This window comes from Vigna unguiculata, chromosome 1 (assembly GCF_037176805.1).
Source record: "Vigna unguiculata cultivar grain cowpea cultivar isolate G323 ecotype 2 chromosome 1, ASM3717680v1, whole genome shotgun sequence".
Lineage (NCBI taxonomy): Eukaryota > Viridiplantae > Streptophyta > Magnoliopsida > Fabales > Fabaceae > Vigna > Vigna unguiculata.
The window spans coordinates 1,208,392-1,222,765 of record NC_140792.1 but is presented as its reverse complement, the minus strand read 5'-3'; the positions used below and the strand labels follow the sequence as shown (position 1 = coordinate 1,222,765).

The 14,374-nt window shown below is 32.6% G+C and overlaps 1 protein-coding gene and 1 long non-coding RNA gene across 2 annotated transcripts; one reads left to right on the top strand and one right to left on the bottom strand.

Moving 5' to 3' along the window:
- Nucleotides 1-427: 427 nt before the first annotated feature.
- On the bottom strand, nt 428-2,451 carry LOC146888567 (uncharacterized). The gene is made up of 2 exons (XR_014996578.1): nt 894-2,451; nt 428-706 (listed from the first exon to the last, which is right to left on the bottom strand). It is a non-coding gene; the product is annotated as an uncharacterized LOC146888567 (long non-coding RNA).
- Nucleotides 2,452-6,012: 3,561 nt separating this feature from the next.
- Nucleotides 6,013-11,269, top strand: LOC114184836 (phospholipid-transporting ATPase 1-like). The gene is made up of 7 exons (XM_028072181.2): nt 6,013-7,935; nt 8,064-8,370; nt 8,796-9,498; nt 9,580-9,703; nt 9,827-10,046; nt 10,138-10,596; nt 10,827-11,269. Exons 1-7 carry the CDS (start codon nt 6,321-6,323, stop codon nt 11,044-11,046), a joined length of 3,648 nt encoding a protein of 1,215 aa, XP_027927982.1. The 5' UTR covers nt 6,013-6,320; the 3' UTR covers nt 11,047-11,269.
- The last annotated feature ends 3,105 nt before the right edge of the window (nt 11,270-14,374 follow it).

Genomic DNA, 14,374 nt, shown 5'->3' with positions numbered 1-14,374 from the left:
TGAATCGGAGAGAGTGAGTTTGTTGATCAAAACACTAATTACAAAATTTTCATTCTGTTGAACATTATCTTATATTTACTTTCATAATTATTTAGATTGGCATGAACTTGAATTTATTTGAACTTTATTTAAAATTTATGACAATGATGTATTTTATTTTATTTTATTTGAATTTATGATTAAATATTTGTTTTTTAAATAATTTAGTAGATATTTACGGGTATCCGTGAATACCCACGAATATGAACAAAATAGACGGATACCCGTATAACGGATATCCGATGGATATAGAGACGGATACGAGGTGGATGTTTATTCAACGGGTAGGGTACGGACCCGTCTCGTTGACGTTCTTATACCTTCAACATTGGGTTGATCTTTCTAATACATTGAGAAATTATATACCATCATTTTGTAATAGGAATCATTTAATAAGAATAAGAAAACTCAGCTTAATTTTCCATGTAATATAAGTTTTAATTAATAAAAAATCACATTAAATCTAACTTCTAAAGTAATTATTATGAAAACGGAATTATCCTATCATGCATAACAATCTAACTGAGAGGCAGGCACAACTGGGAAGTAAACACTACTGTTGTCTGCATAATTGCTGCTATGGTGTGGTTAAGGTGTTTCTTAACTCTGGTTTTCTCAATTTCTAAATTGAAGAGCCTGTTCCATCTCCATGGTCGAGTATACCTACCTGTTGGAAGCAGATTCACTAGTAAAAAATCAAATTCATAACAACAAATACTACACTTAATCTTAGCCAGAAGAGCAAGAAGGAATGCTATACAATTTTCAGTGATTATTTATCAAATAACTGATCAAACGTAAAAATAATAATATTTCCGAAGATTTTTTTATTTGGATATGTTACTATTACCTACCATGCTGATTCTTCTCCTTCCCAAGACCTTGCTAACCATCATCAATGGTTAGAACTTATAGGCCTGGTTTCTGCAAGGAATGGGACTATTAAGGTTTTACTGAGATAACAATAAGATGGTAGTGTTTTGTTTTTTGTTTTTTCCAGCAAATAAGACATTCAATTATAAGGTACAATACATGTTCTACCATAGAATCAAACTAAAAAAAAAAAGTAGCAAAACATGAGCTATCTATCTCCAAGGACCACGTCATATAAGGATGCCAAATTGAAACAACCAGAACTAAAGACAATATTGACCATAATCCAAAAAATCTTATTCCAACCAAGACATAAACACATATGCAGAACAAAACAATTCTCCCTGCCCAGAACAAAACATCCTCACATACTCCATAACAATGCAGGAACCCTTATAACAGTTTCATATTCATAAACAACTCTCCCTGCCATTTCCACATTTCTGGTATGACTGTGGTACCAAAAATGTCTGACTAGTTGCACTATTTTGCACTCTGCTATCTAACAATAAATGCAACAACATCTCTGAAACCTTATGTTACTCGGATACGGAAATGGATACAACAAGGACACGAAGATATTATTAAATTGAAAAAGTATAGGACGCGTGTATATACATGATAAGTTTGAAACGGTTAACTAACACATTGTTAACTAAAAAAAATCTAATCTATCTATATCTAATATTCAATATGTGAAAAATAGTTATAATATAAAATTTATTTCTTATTTTAATTATCAAAATCATGTAAAAAATAAAAAAATATCTTTCCGTGTGTCAAAAAGTATTATTCGAAAGTATCATATGAGTGTTGATGTCCGATACGTATTAGACAAAGACACGCCATTTATGAGTCAAGTTGGAGCATAATAGCTGAAACCTCTGCATTGCATTTCCAATTTTTCCTGCCACTTTCAATACATCAATTTGGATCTGTCACTTAATTTACCTCACTTGCCAAAGTTTTTGCCCAAAAGCCACTTGTTTTCCTCCACTCTCGGAACCAACCACACATCCCTGAGACAACTACATATGACTGGATTCCTAACCAGAGATTTCTACCAATCCTGTTACTCTTCTGCATACCCCTGTTCATAACCCATTTGACTACTTTAAAAACCTAATAGCTATATTGATCTCACCCTACACTTGCCCCTATTGTCCACCTATTCTAGAGACCTAATTATTTCACACACCGAACAAGATCAAACATACAACAAACATTCTCATACTATTAAGGAATTGCCCCCATTCCCGGTTGCCCACATGACTTCTTCACAAATTGATTACAATGTTAAACACTTCAAGCATAGAATAGGGTAAGGTAGAAATTCGAGTATGTAAATTCACCAAAACATTGAAGAAAGGGAATGAGGGTAGTGCAGCAACAATCATATGCAAAGGAGAAAAAGATAATGAATGAACCAGAAAGCAAAATCCAACAACCAAATTATCCAAGACATTAATGGAAGAACAGAGGGAAAACCGGGACCAGATTTGCGCGAGATTGAGGGAGAAAGGGATTTCGAATTGAGAAACAAAAATCATAATGATATTCAGATTGTTTTATATTTAAAATTATTTCTTGTAATTAATAACCAAATATCGTTATGCTAACAAATAATCAAAATTGAAAATTAATCATCACTTATATTTTACTCATAAATAGGCTTAATAATATTTTATTTTCTCTTCGTCTGTAACAAGATATTCTCTCTTTTATGTCTCAATTTTAAAATTTTAATTTTATTTTTTAAAATATAATTATTTTCAAAATTTTTAAAAATAATTGTTATTTAAAATATTATTTATTTCTATTTTTTTAATTTAGTGATAGTTATTCTCTCATATTTTTATATATTTTATTTTAATTTTAATAAATATAATTTTAGGTTAAAATACTCCATTGGTCCTCGTTTTTGTTGCAGAATCTCAATTTGGTCCTCGTATTTTTATTAGTCTCAATAAGGTCCTCATTTTTATAAATTAGTATCAATTAGGTCCTTTCCGTTAGTAGATAACTAACACCCTTAAGTAGGTGCCACGTGTCAGCTCCTCGTTTTTTTGAATTTTTTGAATTTTTAAAATTTATTTTTAAATTTTTTTTAAATTTTTTTAAATTTTTTTAAATTTTTTTTAAAAAATATTTATGCCACGTGTCACTTTTGTAGTGTGCCACGTGTCAATCTAATATGGTGACACATGTCAAATTAATGTATGAATCTCAATTTGGTCCTCATATTTGTTAAATTGATTTGATTTAAGTCCCAATTTTTTTTAAAAAATTTCAATTTTAGGCACTCCAAATTTAGACCAAATTTTATTTTTATATAATGTGATGATTATTTTTATTAAAATTGATATTTTTATTAAATATTTTAATAATATTAATTATATTTAATATTAAAATTTTAAATATATTTATTTTAATTTTTTATAAAATTATTTTAAAATTTTACATTTGAATTTATAAAATTGTTATTTTTAAGCCAACTCTAAAATATTGTTGATATTGAATATTATACAAATATTCCGAATATAAATTTATTAATGTATATATTTATAATTTTAAAATAAAATTTAAATAAAGTTTAATGTAAAATATAAATTTAAATAAATTAAATGTTGTTAAAAATATGTAATAGAAATATCACTTGTAATAAAAGTATCATCATTATATTTATAAAAAAATTAAATTTGTTCTAAATTTGGAGCACATGAAATTAAAATTATTTTAAAAAAATTTGGGACTGAAATCAAATCAAATTAACAAATATCATGACCAAATTGAGATTCATACAATAATTTGACACGTGTCACCATATTAGATTGACACGTGGCACACTACAAATTTGACACGTGACATAAATATTTTTTTAAAAAAATATAATTTTTTTAAAAAAAAAAAATTAAAAAAAAAATTAAAAAAATTCAAAAAAATGAGAAGCTGACACGTGGCACCCACTTAACGGTGTTACTTCTCTATTAACGGAAAGAACCTAATTGATACTAATTTACAAAAATGAGGACCTTATTGAGACTAATAAAAATACGACGACCAAATTGAAATTCTACAACAAAAACGAAGACCAACGGAATATTTTAACCTATAATTTTATTTTATATATTAACTTAATAATATTATAATATTATTATCTACTAATATATACATACACACGCCCGACACCACATGTCACGCTGTATTTACGCTAGTTCTCCGTAATAATTCAATATTTTAACTCAATGATGTTGCTATATTTTCTAAAAAACCCTATGTGGTATGTTATATTAAATCAATATTAATTATTCTTTCCTTTTTGTTTATGGTATTGGCCAATAAACTTGTAAAAAAAAGTGATTACATTTAGAATATAAGTTCTTCGTTAATATTGATTTAACACATGAGACTTTATATTTTTTAAACATAGAAACAACGATGAGTTAAAAATAAATAAAAAATGTTATCAAATCTATTAATTTATCAAATAATAGTAGCTACTAATTTGTGTCTGAGAATATAAGTAAAAAGGAAAAAAGATCTTGTTAAAGGTAAATTTTTTAGTAACATTTTAAATAAATTAAATTTTATTACATAAACCTTTAAACTAGAAGTTATTACTTATTGAATATGTAAACTCTACAAAATTTCATAAAAAATAAAATGATTAGGAGCTTCATTAAATTAATTTAGAACAATGTATATAATATGCTTATTAAAAAAGTGTAAGTAAATGTGAACAATAAGGCATATTTAATGGAAGACAATATATTTTTTACCTGTTCTCTTAAAAATCTGAAAAAATTCAAAGTAACACCAAACAAAATTGCAAAAGGGTCCTTCACTGTTGAAAATGGCAAACGGGTCCTTAAAAGAGTAAAGTTAATTATTTAATTCAAATTAAATTAATTAGGAAGGGAATGCCATAATAGCAGCCTTGTTGTTGTCGTTTCTCAAAGCATTAGTGATCTAATATACAATAAATCCAAATTATTAAAAAAATAATTAAAAATCTAAATTGATTGTGACAAAGAAACTGCACAACCAAACCAGGCTGCTGCAAATAAAATAATAATTTTTGTTATTATTATCACTATGCGTCTGTTCCTATTTGTTTTTATTTAGAAAAAAAAAATGTTACTTTTGACTTTTTAACCGTTTTATTATTTTAATAATGTCATGCAATTAATTAGTCTCTCATTTTTAAAATAAAATTTGTCAATGTTTATATCTATATTTTTAAAATTATAATTATTTTAGTAAATTATTTCCGTAGATAATATTTTTCTTGTGTAAAAAAAGTTCTTAATCCGTGCCTTTTGGATCTATTGGTATTTTATTAATAGTTGATTTGTTTTAATTAATCATTTAACATGATTGTAAGAAATTTTTATAGGGATACGATTCCACATCAATATAAAAAAGAAAAAGAAAGTTACGTCAAATGAATATAATAGCTCTTTTTGAGTCAAATTCTGACACCCCTAAACAACGAATAGTAATATTAATAATAAATAATAATAATCCCTCTTAGCTGACTTTCTAGAATATCATCCTTCTATTACAAAATTAATTCACTAAAAACTAATAATTTTTATGCCAAAATTGAATATATTTAAATTGGTTATTGACCCTTATGCATATGTCTTCATTCTTCTCTCTCAAGAAAGACTTTTCTTCCAATTCCATAAATAAACACAATACAATTATACTATTACTATTATTTTTAATTAATACAAGTCAAAGATACCAAAGAAACGTTTATTATCTTCAATCTTTTTCCCTTTCTCTAAAGAATTACTTCTCAGTTATGTGTTCTTTAAATCTTTGAAACAACATTAATTACTTTAAGCAAAAAATTGCTAATTTTAGTTAAAAAGCAGACCTAACAAATTTATTAATGGAGGAAATGTTTGATTAATTAATGCAAATACATAAATAATTTTTCTTAATTAAGTGTAATCTACATCATAAGTAACAGTGTATCATTAATAAATTATTATTATTATTATTGTTATGTGTTTCTAGAGAAACATGCTGTCGCCACCCATTACGACTTGTTCTTCAAAAATGCAATTTTTCTGTCAAAGACTCATACTTTCTTACACTTCTTCTTCATCTTCCCTCTACAACGTCTTTGACCTTAAACCTCTTCCTCCCCAACACGCTTTTTCTTATTCTTTCCTCAACAATCTCACACCTCTTTCATATATACCCTTTTCTCTGTTTTCAACTACCCTTCTCAAAGTGTTCATGTTAAACTGCAACATATAGACATATATTTTATATATACATAGTTGTTGCACAACCACAACATTAGTTAGTTAGTTCCTTAAATTTTCCAACGCTGCAGTTTTTGTTGTTTCTCCAAGCCTTCACATGTTTTCGTTGCCACCGACTCGTGAATCATGGGTTCTAAGAGACCACATGTGATCATGACACCATCGACAACAGCTCCTGATAACAACTACCAACAAGACCCTTATTCCTCTGCTAATATTTCTGAACTTCCAACATCAAATTCAGGTTTTGGTAACGTCTTCAACCCGTTTGAGAACACTCTTGTTAACTCATCATCACGCAGAAGTTCCATGTCCAATCGCTCTTCTGGGAGCAAGAGCAACAACTCCATCCATGAAGTGAGTTTGAGCAGTTCGGCATCCAAATCCATACCCATTAGATACGGCTCAAAGGGTGCAGATTCTGAAGGACTAAGCGTGTCTCAGAGGGAACTCAGAGATGAGGATGCGAGGTTAGTATACATAAACGACCCTTTGAAAACGAACGAGACCTTTTTGTTTGCTGGGAACTCTATCCGCACGAGCAAATACTCCATCCTCAGTTTCATTCCCAGGAACCTTTTTGAACAGTTCCACAGAATCGCTTACATTTACTTTCTCATAATTGCCATTCTCAATCAGCTTCCTCAGCTTGCGGTTTTTGGAAGAGCTGTTTCGATCTTGCCACTGTCCTTTGTGCTGTTTGTCACAGCTGTGAAGGATGCGTATGAGGATTGGAGAAGGCACAGGAGTGATAAAGTTGAGAACAATAGGTTGGCATCGATTTTGGTTGATGGAAACTTTGTGGAGAAGAGGTGGAGGGATGTTAGAGTTGGTGAGGTGATAAAGATCAAGGCAAATGAACCCATTCCCTGTGATATTGTGTTGCTATCAACGAGTGATCCAACTGGGGTTGCATACGTGCAGACTATTAATCTAGATGGGGAGTCAAATTTGAAGACAAGGTATGCAAAGCAAGAGACTCATGGGAAGGAGGGGTTTGGTGGGGTGATCAAGTGTGAGAAACCCAATAGGAACATATATGGATTTCTGGCTAACATGGAAGTTGATGGAAAAAAGTTGTCACTTGGATCCTCCAACATTGTGCTTCGTGGATGTGAGCTCAAGAATACTAGTTGGGCCATTGGTGTTGCTGCATATTGTGGGAGTGAGACCAAGGCTATGCTGAATAGCTCAGGAGCTCCTTCTAAGAGGAGCAGATTGGAGACACGCATGAATTATGAGATCATTTGGCTCTCTTTCTTCCTCGTGGCATTGTGCACAATCACCTCAGTTTGTGCTGCTGTGTGGTTGAAGCGCCACAAGGATGAGTTGAATCTGTTGCCATATTATAGGAAACTAGACTTTTCAGAGGAGGAAGTGGAAAGCTACGAGTACTATGGATGGGGGTTTGAAGTTCTCTTCACATTCCTCATGTCAGTTATAGTGTTCCAGGTCATGATTCCCATTTCCTTGTACATTTCCATGGAGCTTGTCAGGGTTGGTCAGGCCTTCTTCATGATCCGAGACAACAAAATGTATGATGAGGAAACAAAGTCAAGGTTTCAGTGCAGGGCTTTGAACATTAATGAAGATTTGGGGCAGATTAAGTATGTTTTCTCGGATAAAACTGGCACTCTGACTCAGAACAAGATGGAGTTTCAATGTGCAAGCATCTGGGGGGTTGATTACAGTTCTACAGAGAACAGCATGGAGGGTGATCAAGTCGAACATTCTATTGAAGGTGAGATTTATTTTACTCATTTATTCTAGTATATACCTTTTCAGCATTGCCTTTAATGCATCATGGTTTTGCTTACTGGTGAAATAGTAATACAAAATGATTTCTTTTGTGTGTTATTGTGTGCTCAGTGGATGGAAAGGTCTTCAGACCAAAGATGAAGGTGAAAGTTAATCCAGAGCTTTTGCAGCTAGCAAGAAGTGGATTTCTCAATTTGGAGGGAAAAAGGATTCATGATTTCTTTCTAGCACTGGCAACCTGCAACACTATTGTGCCTCTTGTTGTTGACTCGCCTGACCCTGATGTAAAACTGATAGATTACCAAGGAGAATCACCAGATGAACAAGCATTAGCTTATGCTGCCGCAGCCTATGGTTTTATGCTAGTAGAACGAACCTCCGGCCATGTAGTCATCGATATTCATGGACAAAGACAGAAGTAAGCTGAATTTTTCTTTTACTAGTTTTTCTCTCTTTCTCCACAAATGTTACTGACAAACTTCAATTTTTTACAATGGAAATGATGAAACAATTTGTAGTTCATAGTGCAATGTTAGTGTTGTTTAAGCAGATAGGAAATCATGTCTAAATATTTTTGGTGGATTTTCATGTCTGTTTTAGTTCTTAAGAAGTATTGATCGGAGAATATGCTGTATGCAGTTTATGTCTTCTTTGTTCCCTGGCTGTGCAGTATTTATGTTATGATACAGAAAAACACATAAAAATTTGACTTATCTTTTTCTTTTTGGTGACTTTAAGTTTACTTCTCTTGATGGTTAGGTAATAAACATGAGACAAAACCCTCTTCAAGGGTTATTACCCTTTTTCTTTTTCTAATGAATCTTCCTATTATGAGCATTGCAGGTTCAATGTCTTGGGTATGCATGAGTTTGACAGTGACAGGAAGAGGATGTCAGTTATATTGGGGTTCCCTGACAGTTCTGTGAAAGTGTTTGTCAAAGGAGCAGACACATCTATGCTTAATGTGATAGACAAGTCATTTAACATGGACTTAGTAAGAGCCACGGAAGCACATCTTCACTCTTACTCTTCCATTGGTTTGAGGACACTTGTTATTGGGATGAGAGACTTGAATGCTTCAGAATTTGAGCAATGGCATGCATCCTTCGAGGCTGCAAGCACTGCTGTTTTTGGCAGGGCTGCTATGCTCCGCAAGGTTTCTAGCATTGTAGAGAACAGTCTCAGCATATTAGGAGCATCTGCCATTGAAGATAAACTGCAACAAGGTGTGCCTGAATCCATTGAGTCTCTAAGGATTGCAGGGATCAAAGTGTGGGTTCTGACTGGGGACAAACAAGAAACTGCCATATCCATTGGCTACTCCTCAAAGCTCCTTACAAGCAAAATGAATCAGATTATAATCAACAGCAACAACAGAGCAGCATGCAGAAAAAGTTTGCAAGATGCCCTTGTCATGTCTAAAAAGCTCGTGTCCACATCTACCGTTGCCAACAATGTTGGAGGAACTTCAGAGGCAAATCCAATGGCCTTGGTAATTGATGGTACCAGTCTTGTGCATATTCTTGACAGTGAACTTGAAGAAGAGGTTAGTTTAGTCCCATTCAATCTTGGATCATGTTGACAATCTACTTTACTTCTTGTTGATTTTGGCTACTTCTTTATTCAGCTATTTCAACTTGCAAGTAGATGTTCTGTTGTTCTATGTTGCCGAGTTGCTCCACTGCAAAAGGCTGGCATTGTTGCCCTTGTGAAGAATAGGACATCAGACATGACTCTAGCCATTGGAGACGGTAATAGATTTGTTAGAACTTGTCATTCACCATTTTAAAGTTCGGACAACGTTTGAAATTTTAGTAGTTTTTGATTTATATTGTGTTGTGTTATAGATTCATTATGCTTGTGTTACATTACAGGTGCTAATGATGTCTCAATGATCCAAATGGCTGATGTTGGAGTTGGCATCAGTGGACAAGAGGGTCGGCAAGCTGTAATGGCATCTGATTTTGCAATGGGGCAGTTTAGGTTTTTGGTTCCTCTCTTACTGATACATGGACACTGGAATTACCAACGGCTTGGTTACATGATACTATACAATTTTTACAGAAATGCTGTCCTTGTTCTAGTCTTGTTTTGGTAAGTTATATAATCCAATAATGTGTATGAATGTGAGTGTAACTGCAGATTTTAACATGTTATTAAATTTGTTGTGTGTATGTGTTTCTAGGTATGTGCTCTACACTGCTTTCACTTTGACAACTGCTATAAATGAATGGAGCACAACGTTATACTCAATAATCTACAGCTCATTGCCAACTATAGTTGTTGCTATTCTAGACAAGGATCTTGGTAAAAGGACTCTCCTAAAGTACCCTCAACTTTATGGGGCAGGTCAGAGACATGAGGCCTACAACAAGAAACTGTTTGCATTGACAATGTTAGATACTTTGTGGCAAAGCATGGTCATTTTCTGGGCACCCCTCTTTGCATATTGGAGTAGCACAGTTGATGTGTCAAGCATTGGAGACCTTTGGACTTTTGGGGTTGTTATTTTGGTGAATTTGCACTTGGCCATGGACGTTGTAAGGTGGTATTGGGTGACTCATGTTGCCATTTGGGGTTCTATTGTTGCAACTTTCATCTGTGTCATGATCATTGATGCTTTACCCAATCTTCCTGGCTACTGGTATGCATTATCTTTTGTTTTCTTTCTTAATATTTTAGCATAGATCCATATTTTTTGTTTGGAACACTTGTGAGTGAAAACAACAATTCATGCTTCTGAATCATTTACTGAACATTAAGACAATAAATTTATGAATCTTCTTTTATTTTTACTCAGTGTAGGACCTAGACTTGCTTGGATTATATCCGACATATGTAGAGACTAACCTTTGAATCTCCTTGACATTGCAGGGCTTTCTTTAATGTTGCAGGAACTGGATTGTTCTGGTTATTGTTGCTTGGGATCATAATAGCAGCATTGCTTCCACGTTTGGTTGTAAAATATGTTTATGAATATTATTTTCCGAATGATATTCAGATTTGTAGAGAAGCTGAGAAGATTGAGTATGAGAGAGTTGTTGAAAGGGCAGCAATAGAGATGCTTCCCATCTCAAACATTCCACCAAGATAAGAGAAGTGATCTTCTGTATTTTTCTTTTCTGTAAAGTTTCATATTCTTTAGTCTACTTTATAGTTTTTCTATCTGTTTCCGGATTTCATTGGTTGCTATCCGAAGGATAGAGGTTTTGTTATTCAGAGGTTTGTTGAATCTTCTTCATTCTTTTGTATCATAAAATGTAGCATGTTGTAAATTAGCATTGATTAAAGCATAAAAGGAAATAGTTTTCATGTTACCTATTGTTATTATTATTATGATTTACATGAAAGGTTGATTCCTTACCTCCTTGATGATGTTGAATTTATCCCTCCCTCCTCCTGAGTTTATTTTCTATTTTTGTTCAAATTTAGTAATTTATTTGCTATGAAGAATCACTAAGAGTAATTGGAGTATTGATAGAGAATTAAAATTTGGATCATGCAGTGCATTGTTTGTTAAATGTAATTTTGGTAGAGACATCTAAGATTGGATTGTTAAAAGGGTGTAACTTTGTTATTTTATCTTCAAGTGTGAGATTCATAGAGCTAAATTTAGGTCTACAAAGAGGTTTGTTTTGGAGTTGGGTTATTAGACTTGTGGAATTGATCTATTTCATAGACTTGGTCCTTACCAACATTGGTCAGACTAAAAAAAAGTTCACAGAAAAAAGCTCAAAAAAAGATGTTTAATGGTCCATTGCTCAAAAAAATTGCATGAATCAGGTTAATCCATGAAACACTTTTAAAGTAAAAAATATTATTTGGTTCAATCTTTCAAAAACGAGGATGAAAAATAAATGCTTTAACTATCTTTATACACATGAAAAGAAATGCTAATTGTTATCCAAATTCATATTTTTCTAAATTCATATTTTAAGTCTATTCCAATTAATTGAGATATTGATAATTTTAAAAAAATTCAAAATCAAGAAAAGCTTGATTCAATTTAAGTTATGTAAGGTTAGACTACAATAAGTTTGGATGAAAGATTTCGAGTGCGCCAAATTGAGAGATTAATATGAGTAGGATTTGGTTGAGCTATGTAAAGTTAAGTTGGGCTAGGACATGTCAAATTAGTCTATTGAGTCCTATATTGGGCCAAGACTTAGATGAGCTTAAGCCAAGTCGGAGTTGAATGTATCTGACCTAGATCATGTTGAGACATAGCTAACTTATGTTAGACTAAGACAAACATGGCTTAGGTTGGACAAACACAGGTTTACATTAGGTTGGATTACGATGTGATCAACCTAGGTTGGGCTAAGACAAGTTAGGCCCACATCAAACCAAGTTAGAGTGAGTTCATAATGGGTTTGGCCTAGGTAAGGTCAAGTTTGGTTGGGGCTAAGTAAGGTTGAGTTAGGTTGGACTCAAGTTAAATGAGCAAGGTCGAGTCCATGTTCGGCCAAGACAAGATTGGTTCATGTCGGGTCGGGCCTAGTAGATTAAGTCAGGTTAAATTCATGTCAGGCGAAGTTGGCTCAGGCATAGATTAGGTTGAGTCAAGTTAGGCCTAGGTTAGGTCAGGTTGGTGCATCAAACCCAAGTTAGACTAGTTCGAGCTAGGCTTAGGCAAGTTAGGTTAGAATGGACCCAGGTTAGGCTAAGAAGTTATGCTAGATTGGGTTAGACCAGTCAGGATGATTGGGTTATGTATGACCTAGGTCAGGCTGAGCCTAACTCAAGTCAAGCCCATATTAATCTAGGTTGGGCTAGAGAGAACTCATGTTTGGTTGGGTTGAGCCTAACCTAAGGTTAGGATAACTCATATCGGATTGAGCTTAACTCAAACTTAGTTTGGTTGGGTCAAACTCAAATTCAACCAAAATAAATCGGACTGAGTTGGCTCTAGACTAGGTTAGGCTAAGTTGGGTCAGACCCAAGTTAGGTTGGGTCTAAGTCAGGAAAGGTTAGTTTAGGTTGGGCCTAAGTCATGCAAAATAAGTTGTTGAGCCCAAATTAGGATGAGTCTAGCTAGGCTTGGGTAGGTTGGGTTGGGCTCCAGCCTTACAATTAGACCTATCAATTTGGCCTAACCTACAAGGCTTGATCCTTATCCACATGGATTCATGCCAAAAAACCACAGGATAAAAGACCCATATAAGAAAAAAGTCCACATGTCATGCCGCAACCGAAATCATGACGGGACAACAAACCAAAAATAAAATTTGAAAAAAGAGTTTGAAATCGTCATCATAGTTTATTTTGGAAAATTATAGAAAAAAAACAAGGTCTGCACAAAACCATATTTTGGGTTCGAGAGTCGATTACACGTGGAAAAAATATTAGCATCCCATAACGTTCATCCTAAGATGGTACCTTTAATTAAGCGTGTAAAAGGATGTGATTTTTCAAAATTATTTTCCCCAAACAATAATAATAAAATAATGCATAAAAGAAACAATTTTGTTTTTTTGTTTTTTGGACCCGACAAGGTTTAATCCTCGCTACTACGTATCTCCATTTACAATGGAGAATGAAGGTTACATAGTTCTTTAATGAAAAAACTATTTGGATAACTATTTGGAAAATGATTTCATTTTCTTGATAATTTTGAAAACTTTTTTATTTAAATTTTAGTATTTTGAATTATTTTAAAATTGGTGTCAAGCGACGCGAGCGGTTGGACATACACTCAAAATAATTTTTTTTTTGTAATTTTTTTTTAATCTTTTATAATTTTTCATATTTTTTTTAAAGTTATGTGAAAGTGGATGTGGATGTCACTACGACGTAAGCAACTGGATAAATATCAAAGAGTAAACAAAGAAAACTACTTTTATTTTTGGATCTTTATATATTTTATAGAAAAAACAAAAGTCTAAATTGGGTGTCACACGACACGAGCGGTTGGACAAATGAGATAAAATATTTTTTTGATGATTTAAAAAAAATTAATGAAAATTAAAAAAAATAAATCAAAAGGAAAAAGAAACTAACACTGATGTATCTTCAAAAATTTTCAATATCTCTTCTTCTATATTAATCTCGCCCTCTCACTTTGTACATTACCATTTACCTTTTCTCTATTCTTTTTCTTGCCTCCTTTTCTAATATTTTTGTTTTTTTTTTCAAGAGAGATAAAAATGAGATGTGTTTGTGTGGGTGGTGATGAGAAAGAAAGAGAAAGTGTAGAAAATATTTTTTTTATCCCTTTTCATATGACAGACTGTGTATTTATATCCGCACATTACAAAATCAATGTAATCTTATCTTTAATTGTAACAAACAATATAAGGAAGAAATTGGTCATGATAGCAGCACATTACGAGAATTAAATCACAACAAATCAGAGCACAATATCAATCATCATCAGTAATATTGATTTCAATTATTAGAAGAGATATTGCATCTAATTATTA